This window comes from Oncorhynchus masou, chromosome 12 (genome assembly GCF_036934945.1).
Source record: "Oncorhynchus masou masou isolate Uvic2021 chromosome 12, UVic_Omas_1.1, whole genome shotgun sequence".
NCBI classification, from domain to species: domain Eukaryota; kingdom Metazoa; phylum Chordata; class Actinopteri; order Salmoniformes; family Salmonidae; genus Oncorhynchus; species Oncorhynchus masou.
Window position 1 is genome coordinate 70,864,540 of NC_088223.1, and position 15,469 is coordinate 70,880,008.

Below are 15,469 nucleotides of genomic sequence, written 5' to 3' on the forward strand. Positions count from 1 at the left end.
CGGCGTCTACAACCCACACAAGTGGTTCAGGTAGTGCAGCTCATCCAGGATGGCACATCGATGCGAGATGTGGCAAGAAGGTTTGCTGTGTCTGTCAGCGTAGTGTCCAGAGCATGGAGGCGCTACCCGGAGACAGGAGACAGGCCACAGTACATCAGGAGACGTGGAGGAGGCCGTAGGAGGGCAACAACCCAGCAGCAGGACCGCTACCTCCGCCTTTGTGCAAGCAGGAGCACTGCCAGAGCCCTGCAAAATGACCTCCAGTAGGCCACAAATGTGCATGTGTCTGCTCAAACGGTCAGAAACAGACTCCATGAGGGTGATATGAGGGTTCGACGTCCACAGGTGGGGGTTGTGCTTACAGCCCAACACCGTGCAGGACGTTTAGCATTTGCCAGAGAACACCAAGATTGGCAAATTCGCCACTGGTGCCCTGTGCTCTTCACAGATGAAAGCAGGTTCACACTGAGCACATGTGACAGTCTGGAGATGCCATGGAGAACGTTCTGCTGCCTGCAACATCCTCCAGCATGACCGGTTTGGCGGTGGCCCGCCCGTTCCCCAGAATCCAATTGAGCACATCTGGGACATGTCTCGCTCCATCCACCAACGCCACGTTGCACCACAGACTGTCCAGGAGTTGTGAGCTGTCCACCTCATCAGGAGCATGCCCAGGCGTTGTAGGGAGGTCATACAGGCACGTGGAGGCAACACTACTGAGCCTCATTTGTTTTAAGGACATTACATCAAAGTTGGATCAGCCTGTAGTTTGGTTTTCCACTTTGATTTTGAGTGTGACTCCAAATCCAGACCTCCATGGGTTGATGAATTTGATTTCCATTGATAATTTTTGTGTGATTTTGTTGTCAGAACATTCAACTATGGAGAGAAAAAAGTATTTAAGAATATTTCATTCATTCTGATCTAGGATGTGTTATTTTGATGTTCCCTTTATTTTTTTGAGCAGTGTATAACCAGCTCATAATACAGACAAGTAAGCAGATAGTAGGGCATGGAAACATCAACAAACTAAGATGTCTTTGTTTCACATGTTAATTGATAAGATTGAAGAATTGCAGACACCTGACACACAAGGCTAATTTTATAGTATCAACCCAGAGACATTCAAAACAAACTTCAGGGATACAAGTGCACTTTTGTATTTTCCCACCACAGTGAAAAAAGGAGATTCTTAGTCAGAAAACATTCCAACAAAATTATCTTAATTTCTAACAATTCTTTCCTTCAAGCAGAGACATAAATCGTATTTATGTAAGAGAATGGAACAGTTGACTATTTTACATTCCTCATACATTGCTTACCACTCAAACCAACCAATAAAGCTTGAAGACTTCAAATATTCAATTCAAAGCGTTTTGAGCAATACCTGTCTCATTGCATATACAATATATTTAGCAACCCTCATTTTAATCCTAGTCAACACTGCTCCATGGAAAGTAATGGTGAAAATAACAGCACCCTCTCTGCCGCAAGAATCCTATAGTAAATATGTTCATACACAAGTATAAAAATGTTACTGTTTGGAATAGAACAGAAGCAAGCACTGTGCTATTCTTGGCACGTAATCCATTATGTTTTGAGCTTGCCAATGTCATAGTAAAGAAAATATAATGGATATAAAAGTGGATAGGCATTTCATGTAGCAATTCTATTTGTAAATGTTTATGCTGTCTCGTTATATAAGCCAATGTGAGTTTACTAAACTATACTTTGCTGAGCATATGAATTGTAACTACAATATTAATTTGCTGCGTGGGCAGGTAGTATTTTATTTTAACATTAATCTCTCTGTGGGTCTAACCCCAAGAAGTTCTGGAAAACAGTTAAAGACCTGGAGAATAAACCCTCCTCCTCACAGCTGCCCATGTCCCTTAACGTTGATTATGTTACTGTAAAGAAGCACATGGCTGAGCTCTTTAATCACCACTTCATTAAGCCAGAATTCCTATTTGACTCACCATGCCTCTTTGCCCGGCCGACATTTCCTCATCTCCCACCCCTTCCAATGTGACTATCCCCAATGTTTCTCCCTCTTTTTCCCCTGCCCCGCTACAAAGTTTATCCTTGCAGGCAGTCACTGAGTCTGAGGTGCTAAAGGACCTTCTGAAACTTGACCCCAAAAAAACATCTGGGTCAGATGGTTTAAACCCTTTCTTCTTCAAGGTTGCTGCCCCTATCATCGCCAAGCCTCTCTCCTTTCTGGGAAGGTAGCCACGGTTTGTACTTTATTTAAAAGGGGGAGATCTTGGCCTAATTCTATTTTGCCCCGTTTATCAAAAGTTTTGGAAAAACTTGTCAATCAACTGACTGGCTTTCTTGATGTCTATAGTATTCTCTCTGGTATGCAATCTGGTTTCCGCTCAGGTTATGGATGTGTCACTGCAACCTTAAAGGTCCTCAATGTCGTCACCATTGCCCTTGATTCTAAGCAATGTTCTGCTGCTATTTTTATTGACTTGGCCAAAGCTTTTGGTATGGTAGACCATTCCATTCTTGTGGGCCGGCTAAGAAGTATTAGTGTCTTTGGCCTGGTTTGCTAACTACCTCTCTCAAGAGTGCTGTCTTTAAAGTCAGAACATCTGCTGTCTCAGCCACTGCCTGTCACCAAGGGAGTGCCCCAAGGCTCAATCCTAGGCCGCACGTTCTTCTCAATTTACATCAACAACATAGCTCAGGCCGCAGGAAGCGCTCTATTACATTTATATGCAGATGATAGTCATACTCAGCTGGCTCTTCCCCAGGTTGTGTTAAATGCTCCACAACAAAGCTTTCTTAGTGTCCAACAAGCTTTCTCTACCCTTAACCTTGTTCTGAACACCTCCAAAACATAGGTCATATGGTTTGATAAGAAGAATGCCCCTCTCCCCACAGATGTGATTACTACCTCTGAGGGTTTAGAGCTTGAGGTAGTCACCTCATACAAGTACTTGGGAGTATGGCTAGACGGTACACTGTCCTCTCAGCACATATCAAAGCTGCAAGCTAAAGTTAAATCTAGACTTGGTTTCCTGTATCGTAATCACTCCTTTCACCCCAGCTGCCAAACTAACCCTGATTCAGATAACCATCCAAGCCACGCTAGATTACGGAGACATCTATAGATCGGCAGGTAAGGGTGCTCTCGAGTGGTGTCGTGTGTGGTTTGCTCCCATGATTTGGTAAATAGAGGAAATTTCCACAAGTCAGAGTTCGTTATCAAAGTCCATCTTTAATTATATGAGCTCTATCACAACCCTGTGACTCTCAGATCAATTCAGTGTCTATCAATGAATTCTCTGAGAGCCCCTTACACCTTGCAACTGAGATCCTTTAATAGCAAAGAACACACATAGTCAGACAGCATAGATATAATAAATCGTTCAGCTTTGTCTCCTTACTCAAACCCAGAACCATAAACCAACCCTCCATATCAACAGGCATATATCAAATTCTATCCAATTCTAAATAAAACCAATCCTAGACAAACTCACGGGGAGCATAGAATGATTCCAGACACTGCCATCCTCCTCTCCCCGATGGGAAAAGTAGGGAGTGACTGGCACACAGACGCAGTGGAGCAAAAGATATGTTTACACATGATGACACCTTGACCTCTCCCCTCTCTGCGGCCCATGCAACTTAGTCTTGACATAGAACAGATAACTGCCAATGGCCACCACTATAGTACAACAAAATACATTCTTATGAGAAATAACTCATAAACATATCATGAATATAAAACATCTTATCTATGTTACCCACCAATTCTGATTATTCCCCAACAGTGGCTAGATGTTCTTTACAATTCGGCCATCAGATTTGCCACCAATGCTCCTTATAGGACACATCACTGCACTCTATACTCCTCTGTAAACTGGTCATCTCTGTATACCCGTCACAAGACCCACTGGTTGATCCTTATTTATGAAACCCTCTTCGGCCTCACTCCCCCCTATCTGAGATCTACTGCAGCCCTCATCCTCCACATACAACACCTGTTCTGCCAGTCACATTCTGTTGAAGGTCCCCAAAGCACACACATCCCTGGGTCCCTCTTTTTAGTTCGCTGCAGCTATTGAATGGAACAAGCTGCAATACACACTCAAACTGGACAGTTTTATCACAATCTCTTCATTCAAAGACTCAATCATGGACACTCTTACTGACAGTTGTGGCTGCTTTGCGTGGTGTATTGTTGTCTCTACATTCTTGCCCTTTGTGCCGTTGTCTGTGCCCAATAATGTCTTTACCATGTTGTTGTCGTCATGTTGTGTTGTCATCTGTTGCTGCCTTGCTATGTTGTTGTCTCTCTTTATGCTACCCTAGTGGTTAGAGTGTTGGACAAGTAACCGGAAGGTTGCAAGTTCAAATCCCCGAGCTGACAAGGTAAAAAAATCTGTCTTTCTGCCCCTGAACAGGCAGTTAACCCACTGTTCCTAGGCCATCATTGAAAATAAGAATTTGTTCTTAACTGACTTGCCTAGTTAAAGGTAAAAAATTAAATTAAAATATAAAATGTAGTGTTGTCTCGTCGTGATGCGTTTTGTCCTATATACAGTGGGGCAAATAAGTATTTAGTCAGCCACCAATTGTGCAAGTTCTCCCACTTAAAAAGATGAGGCCTGTAATTTATCATAGGTACACTTCAACTATGACAGACAAAATGAGAAGGAAAAAATCCAGAAAATCACATTGTAGGGTTTTCAATGAATTTATTTGCAAATTATGGTGGAAAATAATTATTTGGTCAATAACAAAAGTTTCTCCATACTTTTATATACCCTTTGTTGGCAATGACAGAGGTCAAACGTTTTCTGTAAGTCTTCACAAAGTTTTCACACACGGTTGCTGGTATTTTGGCCCATTCCTCCATGCAGGTCTCCTCTAGAGCAGTGGTGTTTTGGGGCTGTTGCTGGGCAACACAGACTTTCAACTCCCTCCAAAAATGTTCTATGGGGTTGCGATCTGGAGACTAGCTAGGCCACTCCAAGAACTTGAAATGCTTCTTACGAAGCCACTCCATTGCCCGGGCGGTGTGTTTGGGATCATTGTCATGCTGAAAGACCCAGCCACGTTTCATCTTCAATGCTCTTGCTGATGGAAGGAGGTTTTCACTCAAAATCTCACGATACATGGCCCCATTCATTCTTTCCTTTACACGGATCAGTCGTCCTGGTCCCTTTGCAGAAAAACAGACCCAAAGCATGATGTTTCCACCCCCAATCCTCCCCTTTAGGTATGGTGTTCTTTGGATGCAACTCAGCATTCTTTGTCCTCCAAACACGAGGAGTTGAGTTTTTACCAAAAAGTTCTATTTTGGTTTCATCTGACCATATGACATTCTCCCAATCTTCTTCTGGATCATCCAAATGCTCTCTAGCAAACTTCAGACTGGCCTGGACATGTACTGGCTTAAGCAGGGGGACACGTCTGGCACTGCAGGATTTGAGTCCCTGGCGGCGTAGTGTGTTACTGATGGTAGGCTTTGTTACTTTGGTCCGAGCTCTCTGCAGGTCATTCACTAGGTCCCCCCCGTGTGGTTCTGGGATTTTTTCTCACCGTTCTTGTGATCATTTTGACCCCACGGCGTGAGATCTTGCGTGGAGCCCCAGATCGAGGGAGATTATCAGTGGTCTTGTATGTCTTCCATTTCCTAATAATTGCTCCCGCAGTTGAATTCTTCAAACCAAGCTGCTTACCTATTGCAGATTCAGTCTTCCCAGCCTGGTGCAGGTCTACAATTTTGTTTCTGGTGTCCATTGACAGCTCTTTGGTCTTGGCCATAGTGGAGTTTGGAGTGTGACTGTGAGGTTGTGGACAGGTGTCTTTTATACTGATAACAAGTTCAAACAGGTGCCATTAATACAGATAATGAGTGGAGGACAGAGGAGCCTCTAATCAAAGAAGTTGTTACAGGTCTGTGACAGCCAGAAATCTTGCTTGTTTGTAGGTGACCAAATACTTATTTTCCACCATAATTTGCAAATAAATTCATTAAATCTAGTGTGATTTTCTGGAGAAAAAAAAATCTAATTTTGTCTGTCATAGTTGTGTACCTATGATGAAAATTACAGGCCTCATCTTTTTAAGTGGGAGAACTTGCACAATTGGTGGCTTACGAAATACTTTTTTTGCCCCACTGTGTGTGTGGTATATATAAAAAAAAAAAATCGCATCCCCCGCAGGAGGCCTTTTAGTAGGCCATCATTGTAAATAAGAATTTGTTCTTAACTGACTTGCCTAGTTAAATAAAAAATAAAATAAAACTAACTTAACTCATGAGATTATACGCTGAGGCACTATCTTTGACACCATAGAGTAGCCTAAGAACTGACGTACAGTTTATAGGCCTGGGTGGGCTTTCTTTAAAATACGAATTATAATGCAGTTTAAATTAACATTCTCCCCAAAGCATGTCTGCACACACAGCATGTGCTCCCATTACTGTCACCTACGGCGATACACTCCCCTCCGTATGTATTTGGACAGTGAAGCTAACATTTGGCTCTATACTCCAGCATTTTGGATTTGAGATCAAATGTTTAATGTGAGGTGACAGCACAGAATGACCCTTAAATAAAAGGTGAATCTTCATACATGTTTTACTGTTCAGAAATAAATGAAAGCACTTGATGTATCTAGTCTCCGCATTTTAAGAAGTCCTAAGTATATTAGGCAAATTTACTTAGTGTATTAAAGTAGTCAAAAGTTTAGTTTTGATCCTATAATCCTAGCACACAATGACTACATCAAGTTTGTGATTTGTTTTGTGTGGGTTGTGGGTTGTTTTGACCAATAGAAAGAAATTCAAGTCATCATTCAGTTCCTAAGTGAGTAGATACAGTAAGATGTTTTTGAACAAATCTATATTAATCCTGATAATGCCCTGATTAAGAATTGTGAATAATGACAAGTGAAATACCGTTCAGAGGCTACAACAAAACATGCTAACATGTATAGTCATCGTTATGATCCGTATCATAGTAGCATCCACGTTAATGTAAAAAGTGTTCAGAAACACCTATTGTTATTTACAATAAAAAAAGGTCACTCCAAAATGAAAATACATTATTCAGTTCCTATTGGGCAAAACAATCGAAAACACAACTAAATCAAAACTACAAATGTATCCAACAAGTTTGTAGTCACAAGCGTGATGGTATCATTGAGTAGGAATATGAGACAAAATACTAAACTTAGTGTATTAAGTGAATTTGTCCAAATACTTGACTTTTTCATAAATGGGGGGAATAGATACCGTGCTTTCATTTCTAAAACAGTAAAAACGATATGAAAATACCCTCCAATAAAAGGTGACAGACATTCTGTAGTCTCATGAAACATTTGATCTCAAATCCAAAATGCTGGAGTATAGAGCAGCCCCCCATCCCAAATAAGATTCTTCACTTTCAAATAGACTGAACAAAAATATAAACGCAACATAAGTGTTGGTCCCATGTTTCATGAGCTGAAATTAAAGATCACAGAACTGTTCCATACAACACAAAAAAAACATCTCAAATTGTGTGCACAAATTTGTTAACATCCCTGTTAGTGAGCATTTCTCCTTTGCCAAATTAATCCAGCCACCTGACAGGTGTGGCATGTCAAGAAGCATATTAAACAGCATGGTCATTACACAGGTGCACCTTGTGCCGGGGACAATAAAGGCCATTCTAAAATGTGCAGTTTTTTCACACAATGCCACAATGTCTCAAGTTGAGGGAGCATGCAATTGGCATGCTTGACTGCAAGAATGTCCCCCAGAGCTGTTGCCAGAAAATGTTATGTTCATTTCCCTACAATAAGCCGCCTCCAACGTAGTTTTAGAGAATTTGGCAGTACATTCAACCAGCCTCACAACCGCAGACCACGTAACCACGCCAGCCCAGGACCTCCAAATCTGGCTTCTTCACCGGCGGGATCGTCTGAGACCAGCCACCCGGACAGCTGCACAACCTAAGAATTTCTGCAAAAACCGTCTTAGGGAAGCTCATCTGCGTGTTCGTCGTCCTCACCAGGGTCTTGACCTGACGGCAGTTCTGCGTCGTGAGCAAATGCTCACTTCCGATGGCCACTGGAGAAGTGTGCTCTTCACGGATGAATCCTAGTTTCAACTCTGACCTGGCAGATGGCAGACTGTGTACGGCATCATGTGGGCAAGCGGTTTGCTTATGTCAACGTTGTGAATAGAGCCCCATGGTGGAGGTGGGGTTATGGTATGGGTAGGCATTAACTACAGACGTCGAACACAACTGCATTTTATCAATGGCAATTTCAATGCACAGAGATACTGTGACGAGATCCTGAGGCCCATTGTCTTGCCATTAATTTGCCGCCATCACCTCATGTTTCAGCATGATAATGCATGGCTCCATGCCACAAGGACCTGTGCACAATTCCTGGATGCTGAAAATGTCCCAGCTCTTCCTTAGCCTACATACTCAGACATGTCACCCATTGAGCATGTTCGGAATGCTATGGATCGACGTATAAGATTGTGCTCCAGTAACTTCGCACAGCCATCTAAGAGTGAGACAACATTACACAGGCAACAATCAACAGCCCGATCAACTCTATGCGTATGTGACCAACAGATGCATCTCCGTATTCCCAGTCATGTGAAATCCATAGATTTGGGCCTAACGAATTTATTTCAATTGACTGATTTCCTTTCATGAATTGTAACTTTGAAATTGTTGCATGTTGTGTTTATAGTTTTTGTTCAGTGTACATTACACACTGTTTGGTGCAGCATGAACACCTTCAAAAATAAATGGACTTTTGTTTCCACCTGCTTCTGCATCTGCTTACAACTCTGGTCTCAGTGTTGATCATAGCCTGACATCAATAACAGCCTTGTGAGAACAAGTTAAGCACATGTGAGGGTTGACACCACTTCCTTAATGAAATGTGGAGATGAAACAAAACTACTAACAAAATAGCCCTTTAAAATAATCTTTAAAAATATAATCTATACAGCTCAGAGACAAGATACTATTTTCCAAATCAAACAAACATATTATGAACTTTGACCACCATAATTTAGTAGAGCTGAGAATTCCTTAAACTTCCCACATATTAAGTGGAGTTTTGGGGCTCTCTGCCAAAAAAATCTTTAAGGAAGACATTAACAATGAACAGGCTAGAGGCTGAATAGGAAAGGGTGCTTGATAAATAGGGGATAAGGAAATCCTTAATCCTCCCACTTATTCAGTGGAATTTTGGTGCTTCTCAACAATGTGAGAAGGCATTGACAGTGGACAGGAAGAGCATAGAGAGAAGAGCTAAAGAAATCACACTGTCTGTAGGCCTCTCTCGCACCCGTCCAGCAGCACCTTAATTTTGTGCAGTTCCTCGATCTCCTGGTGGTGGCGCTCTGTCTTGTGGCTCACCAGCGAGCGGTAGAAGTGGATGGTGAATACCACAAAAATAACCCCCACCGGCACCATAATGATGGTGGAGGCCAGGGCTGCCTGCCAGCCACTGTGCCCTGGCAGAGGGGTGGGCTTGGGTGGCAGGGCGGGGCCACTACAGTTCAGCTTGGATAGTGCCAGCTCTGCTGCAGCCACCGCCACCTGGTTGGCGGAACTAGAGTCCACGGGCAGGAACTTGATCCAGCAGAGCAGCACTACCTCTGCCAGGAAAAGCAGGATGCCCAGGGCAGTGGAGAAGCCCCAGGCCAGCTCGATGTAGTGGTGCATGCGCTCATGGGGTGACTCGCTGACTGAGTTGAGGTTGTGGATATTGCTGACTGCCTCCACGTTGGGTAGGATGCAGGTGCTGATGAGCAGGGCGAGCAGGTGCACAGCCACCAGCACCGTAGTACAAACGCTAAAGGCAATGAGGAGCATTCGTGGGTAGTTGTACTGGATCTCCAACTGGACCTCCACCATTGCCACCTAGCACAACACATAACACTATCACAGTCCACAGTGAGAAGGAAAGCAACTTGATTTTCAGACTGGTTAAAATGCTATTAATAGCAGCAGGGGAGTGAGTGCGTTTTTTCCCCCCTCTAGGTTTATTTAAAAAAATTCTGTCTCCAGGAATACAGTGTACAGGCTGCCAGGGAAATTGAGTTTAAAAACAACTTTGAAGGGATTAGCCCTGCTATTATCCCTGAAAAACAGTGGGGTGACTCACCATAGCGAAGCCAGAGAGCAAGGCAGAGGTGCGGCTGGAGGCTTTCAGTTTGGCCCGGCTCAAGTAGAGCTTCCTCCAAGACAGCGCCTGCACAGAGTGGTGGTTGGAGGTGACCAGCTCCAGGTAGCTGCGGCGCACCCAGTCCCTGTAGTCCATCCCTCCACCCTCCGGCATCCGCTCAAAGCCCCCCGGAGCTGGGGAGCCCATGGGCACGTTAAGCTCACTGCTCATGGCAACTAGCGGACAAGAAGGGATGAAAATGTTAAAAGAAATAACACAAAAAGAGAATGATTTGAGATTTTCCCAGATTTCATGTTTATCATCAGTGGGCCAATTTGACAGTGTGGTCCAACATTGTAACATTATAGCTGAATTCCTGAGACATATCTGAACCTAGGCTACTCACATGGCTGGGCTTCTCTTGTTTTATGAGTGGCTTTCATCACCTATCTCCAGTTGAAAGCAAATAAAATTAACACTTAGCAGTGAATGCTTGAAAGTATTGATTGTGCCATAATACCAGCTGTAGCAACAAGTGCCCGGGTTTCATCCAAGTGCCCGGGTTACATCCTGCGGGCAGAGCAAAATTCAGTAGATGGTACAGTAAGCAAAAAAGGTTCGGAACCACTATACTATAACAGAGATAAAGAACTCTGATTGTAAAACATCTCCTTTTAGTCATACACTGAATCAAAATATAAAACGCAACATGCAACAATTTAAAAGATTTGACCGAGTTACAGTTCATATGAGGAAATCAGTCAATTTAAATAAATTCATTAGGCCCTAATCTATGGATTTCACATGACTGGGAATACAGATATGCATCTGTTGGTCACAGATACCTTTAAAAAAAAAAATAGGTTGGGGTGTAGATCAGAAAACCAGTCAGTCTCTGGTGACCACGTGCAGCATGACACATTTCCTTTGTACAGAGATGATCTGGCTTGTGTAATGTTGTCCCACTCCTCTTTAATGGCTGTGTGACCTTGCTGGATAATGGTGGAAACTGGAATGCACTATCGTAGACGTTGATCCAGTGCATCCCAAACGTGCTCAACGAGTGACATGTTTGGTGTGTATGCAGGCCATGTACGAACTGGGACATTTTCAGCTTCCAGGAATTGTGTACAGGGCATTGACAATGCATGGCCCCATGTTGCATGTTGAAACAAGAGGTGATGGTGGTGGATGAATGGCATGACAATGGGCCTTAGGCTCTCGTCATGGTAGCTCTGTGCATTCAAATTGCGTAAATTGTCTGTAGCTTATGCCTATACCCATACCATAACCCCACCATGGGGCCCTGTTCACAACGTTGACACCAGCAAACCGCTTACCCACACGACACCATACAGGCTGTCTGCCATCTGCCTGGTAAAGTTGAAACCGTGATTCATTCTTGAAGAGTGCACATGTCCAGCTTGCCAGTGGCCATCGAAGGTGAGCATTTGTCCACTGAAGTAGTTTACAAAGCCGAACTGCAGTCAGGTCAAGACCCTGGTTCGCCCGACGAGCATGCAAATAAGCTTCCCTGAGAGTTTAACAGAAATTCTTCGGTTGTGCAAACCCAGTTTCATCAGCTGTCCAGGTGGCTGGTCTCAGACGATCCCACGGGTTAAGCAGCCCGATGTGTGGAACTCCTGGGCTGGCGTGGTTACTCGTGGTTGTAATTCCGGTTGGACGAACTGCCGAATTCTCTAAAACGAGGCAGTTTATGGAAGACAAATTAACATTAAATTATATGGTAGACATTCATGCAGTTAGCATGCCAATTGCTCGCTACCGCAAAACTTGAGACATGTAGCGTTTAAGTTTGTGTAGATATGGCTACATTCTGGTCAGGGAAATTCAACCGGATACGACCTTGATGCCTACGTCGGTAAAGTATTTACAACTTGGTCAAATTATGAATAGCTAATTAATTTTGTGCGTGATACTCAGGGATCCTGCATTACGATCTTGACAAATGACGTCACTGGCTAGCGTTCTACTTGTCACAATGTCACTGAGAATATAGTTTGAGCGATTACAGAAGCTCATTCGCATCCCTCGGTCAAGAAAGTTTTTTAAATTAAAATGTCAATGTTTCTAAGAAAAACGTATGAATGTATCGCAATCGACAGCCTTGTGCAACGTAGGAGATAACATTTTTTTTTATCCAGCAGGCTAGGTAAATATCTCACGCTTACTTTAGTTAACAAGATGGCTAACGTTGCCTGGTTAGTAAACAATAACCAAGCGTGGAATGTCAGCTAGCTAGAAAATAAGTGCCATTTATGTCATCATAAAATGTTTAATTCCTTAGTCATTTCGGCATCCATCAATCCAAATTTTCGCTACGGCTACTTAGAAAATAGAAGACGATGCGACTTCCTGGCACTTTGGCTAGCATCGCGTTGGCGATGTTATGGGCAAGCTCAGTAGACAGCTACACGATTGACGTTTTTGCCAAGACGTCATTTGACCTTTTAATGCAACCACAAACCTTGACGTACTTCGGTGAATATTAAAGGGTGATGAACCCCTTGCTGAGAGACTTCACTGCTATTTTTCCTTCACCGTACGGAGCATTCTGGTCACGTGACATCTGCATTCCATTAAGAGAATATGGCTACAAAGTGGAGCCATATAAAACAATGATAAGGAGTTTAAACTAAACCACAATAACCCAAACTGTGATCCTCACATACAATGAATGAGACTACAGGTTACATGTGTTTCCTACTCAATTTATGAATTACAATAACTAATTGCTCTGATAAATCAGGTCTTCAGCATGTGGGCTGGTGCTGGTTCTCAAGGTATTGCTGACCACGTCCAGTTTGGACACAGTCACCAATTTGATTGAATTCAAAATGGTTCTCTCAAAAGGAGGAGGCTGGCTATGGAGGTGCTAGTAAATAAATAACAAAATTATTACAACCGTAAAACATACCTCAACTGGTCAGTCATTCTTTCAATTCAGTCAACTCTTTACCTTTCACACCAACAGACAAACTTCCAATTCCACCCACGAATAGATTTTAATAGTGCCCAAGAAAACCTAACAATGACAGCGTTAAAATAGACAGACAAGTCATCTATGCCAGTGCACACTGCTAGTAACCCACTCCATTATTCTGCAATGTATTAAAGGAGAAGGAAATAATATGGGTGTGTAAGCCTTCATTTCATGAACATAAAACAGTGTTAATAAAAAAGAAGACCACAAAACCTATGACAAGTATGTTTCCAGAAAAGCCCCCCTGCCCAAAAAGTTGACAGTAATGATGTAAAACGAGCATTCAATTATAGAGTTATGACTTGTATTAGCAGTAAAAAGCTATATAATATGCAGATTGTTATTGCCAGGCGTCATCTTTTGCAAGCAGGGGGCAGATTTGAACGGGGCACATCATTCATGAGGTGACTGAATTCTAGCCAATAGGATTTGTCATGCTAGAAAGAGCCTAATATTCTCTACCTAGTCCCATCCCAAAAATGTAAAATCACAGGGAACGTCTGTTAATCACCAGAGGTATATTTAGCGAGGTGAAGCATTCCAAATGTTCCTCACTGATGTATATACTTTTGAAGGATTTATGTGCCAATGCCCAGCATTCTTATGCCAGCAGGCCAAACCACATACCTAAAGTGAAATATCTGGATAATTCATGCACTAAAAAATGTCCACCATACTCAAAGTAAGGTTTCAAAAGTTTGATCAAACTTATTGACCCTTCTCGGAATGTGTTCAGTAACAAATGCCTTCAAAGAAAATTAAAAAAATATCATTAACTTATTGACTGATTTAACACTTCCTCTGCAGATAAATAAGCAAAAACATTAATAAAAACATTACTTCTTTCGGTGTATTGGAAGCATTTTTTTTTTTTATAAACTCTAGTTTAGGTATTATAATGACAGCAAGAAATGAACCCCCCCCCTCCAAAAAAAATGAAACATTTTTCAACTTTCTATATTAGATAGACTAACGAGTGTGAAATTGCATTACAGATAAATGATATTGAGCAGTGCTAATGGTTAAGTTAACATGTCGTCATAGGGACCAGTATCACACACACAGTAAGGCAACTGAACATTTACTCATGGCCTTGCCTAAGCGCTTGACAAAATGGCACTGAAGCAAGAGTTAACTTAACAGTTCTTTCTGCAAATCAATTCATGAGCGTAGTTCGACTGGTGTTTTGCCAGTTTCCTCCATGGTGTCCTCCACAGGTGATTCAAAAGGTCTTTGAGGGAAGCTTCATCTAAACTTCAATAATAGCCACTGGAGTGTTTTAAATGAGACTCCTCTCTTCCCTGCTTCTTTAGTCTATTTATATTTGCAGAAGTTATATGCAACACCAGTAACTTGCAGGCAGACCAAATTAACTTCAAGGCTGAAGTTTTTTTTCCTTTTCCTTTCTACCACAGTAACATCAACACTAACCACCTTGCATGCTCTGTTAATGATCTATATGCTCAAGAGTTAAAAAAAAAAAAAAAAAAAAAAAAAAAACTCACGATAAAGGGAAACACAAAACAAAAAAGGTGAGAGCGCCAAACCGGCCACCATCTTAGCCCGTTTAAAGTCTTGAGGCGAAAAAAAGAAACTTGTAGAAGTGAGTTGTGGGGAGCCAACTGTCAATTTATCACTGTAGACTAGCCCGGGCTAATGCTGAAATGGCTGAGCCCCTTGGTGGAAATGTCTCTGTGCTCCCTGTATCGCCACCCCCTTTCCTTGGTCTCCAGGGCTAAGCAGCAAGTGATCTTAGACACGGAAGCTCTCTCCCTTGCCGTCTATGTGGCGCAGGCGCAGGTATACGTCGGTGCCGATGCCCTGCATGGACTGGATGGACAGGGAGCCACCCAGGTACTCGGCGTACGCCCGGGAGGTGGGCAGCCCGAAGCCAAACCTGATGGGTACACAGAGTTTCTCATACATTAATATTATGGAGTTTTGTAAACTGGCATAATTAACATGAATTGATTAGATCTTTATTTTGCATTGCAATGAGCAAGGACTTCCTAGAGAAAGCAAAAGATGTACAAATTGTTTGGGGATGCTAAACGAAGACGCAAACATTACCCTCATACAGTCGCAAGATATGAAATTCGTCCTTCGCAATTATTTAAGTGTCATCTCCATGACTACTTAAAAGCAAAGAACAGTTCATACAAAAAAAAAAACTTTTTTACTTACATATCCATTCCCTAACAAGTCTCAATAATTCATAAGATGAAGTAAACCCATGTGAATCAAATTAAATTGTATTTGTCACTTGCTTTGGAAACAGAGGAATGGAATCAGTGGAATGGAAGTGTGTGTCATTGACCG

At 42.4% G+C, this 15,469-nt stretch overlaps 2 protein-coding genes across 13 annotated transcripts in view; both read right to left on the reverse strand.

Moving 5' to 3' along the window:
* Positions 1 to 1,084: 1,084 nt before the first annotated feature.
* On the reverse strand, positions 1,085 to 12,790 carry LOC135550759 (protein orai-2-like). 12 transcript variants are annotated; one of them, XM_064981862.1, is made up of 4 exons: positions 12,645 to 12,790; positions 10,667 to 10,716; positions 10,147 to 10,382; positions 1,085 to 9,902 (listed from the first exon to the last, which is right to left on the reverse strand). In XM_064981862.1, the coding sequence occupies exons 3-4, from the start codon at positions 10,375 to 10,377 to the stop codon at positions 9,297 to 9,299; spliced, it is 837 nt and encodes a 278-aa protein (XP_064837934.1). In that variant the 5' UTR covers positions 10,378 to 10,382; positions 10,667 to 10,716; positions 12,645 to 12,790; the 3' UTR covers positions 1,085 to 9,296. The 12 variants fall into 12 exon arrangements, with proteins under 12 accessions (XP_064837934.1, XP_064837933.1, XP_064837932.1 ...); XM_064981861.1 differs by having other exon boundaries at positions 12,635 to 12,790; XM_064981860.1 differs by having other exon boundaries at positions 11,487 to 12,790.
* A 363-nt stretch (positions 12,791 to 13,153) lies between these two features.
* Positions 13,154 to 15,469, reverse strand: part of bckdk (branched chain ketoacid dehydrogenase kinase) — a 30,868-nt gene continuing 28,552 nt past the window's right edge. Inside the window, exon 11 of the mRNA XM_064981849.1 lies at positions 13,154 to 15,047. Within this exon, the coding sequence (XP_064837921.1) occupies positions 14,903 to 15,047 (145 nt within the window). The 3' untranslated portion in view covers positions 13,154 to 14,902. The remainder of the gene's footprint in view (positions 15,048 to 15,469) is intronic.

Bases quoted from the DNA above. Each gene is read 5' to 3' on its own strand.
- LOC135550759 (XM_064981859.1), bottom strand. From the start codon at position 10,589: ATGAAAGCCACTCATAAAACAAGAGAAGCCCAGCCAT. The intron at 10,383-10,552 runs GTGAGTAGCCTA...CTTGTCCGCTAG, and splicing joins AACAAGAGAAGCCCAGCCAT to TTGCCATGAGCAGTGAGCTT. The intron at 9,903-10,146 runs GTGAGTCACCCC...GTGTTGTGCTAG, and splicing joins TGCTCTCTGGCTTCGCTATG to GTGGCAATGGTGGAGGTCCA.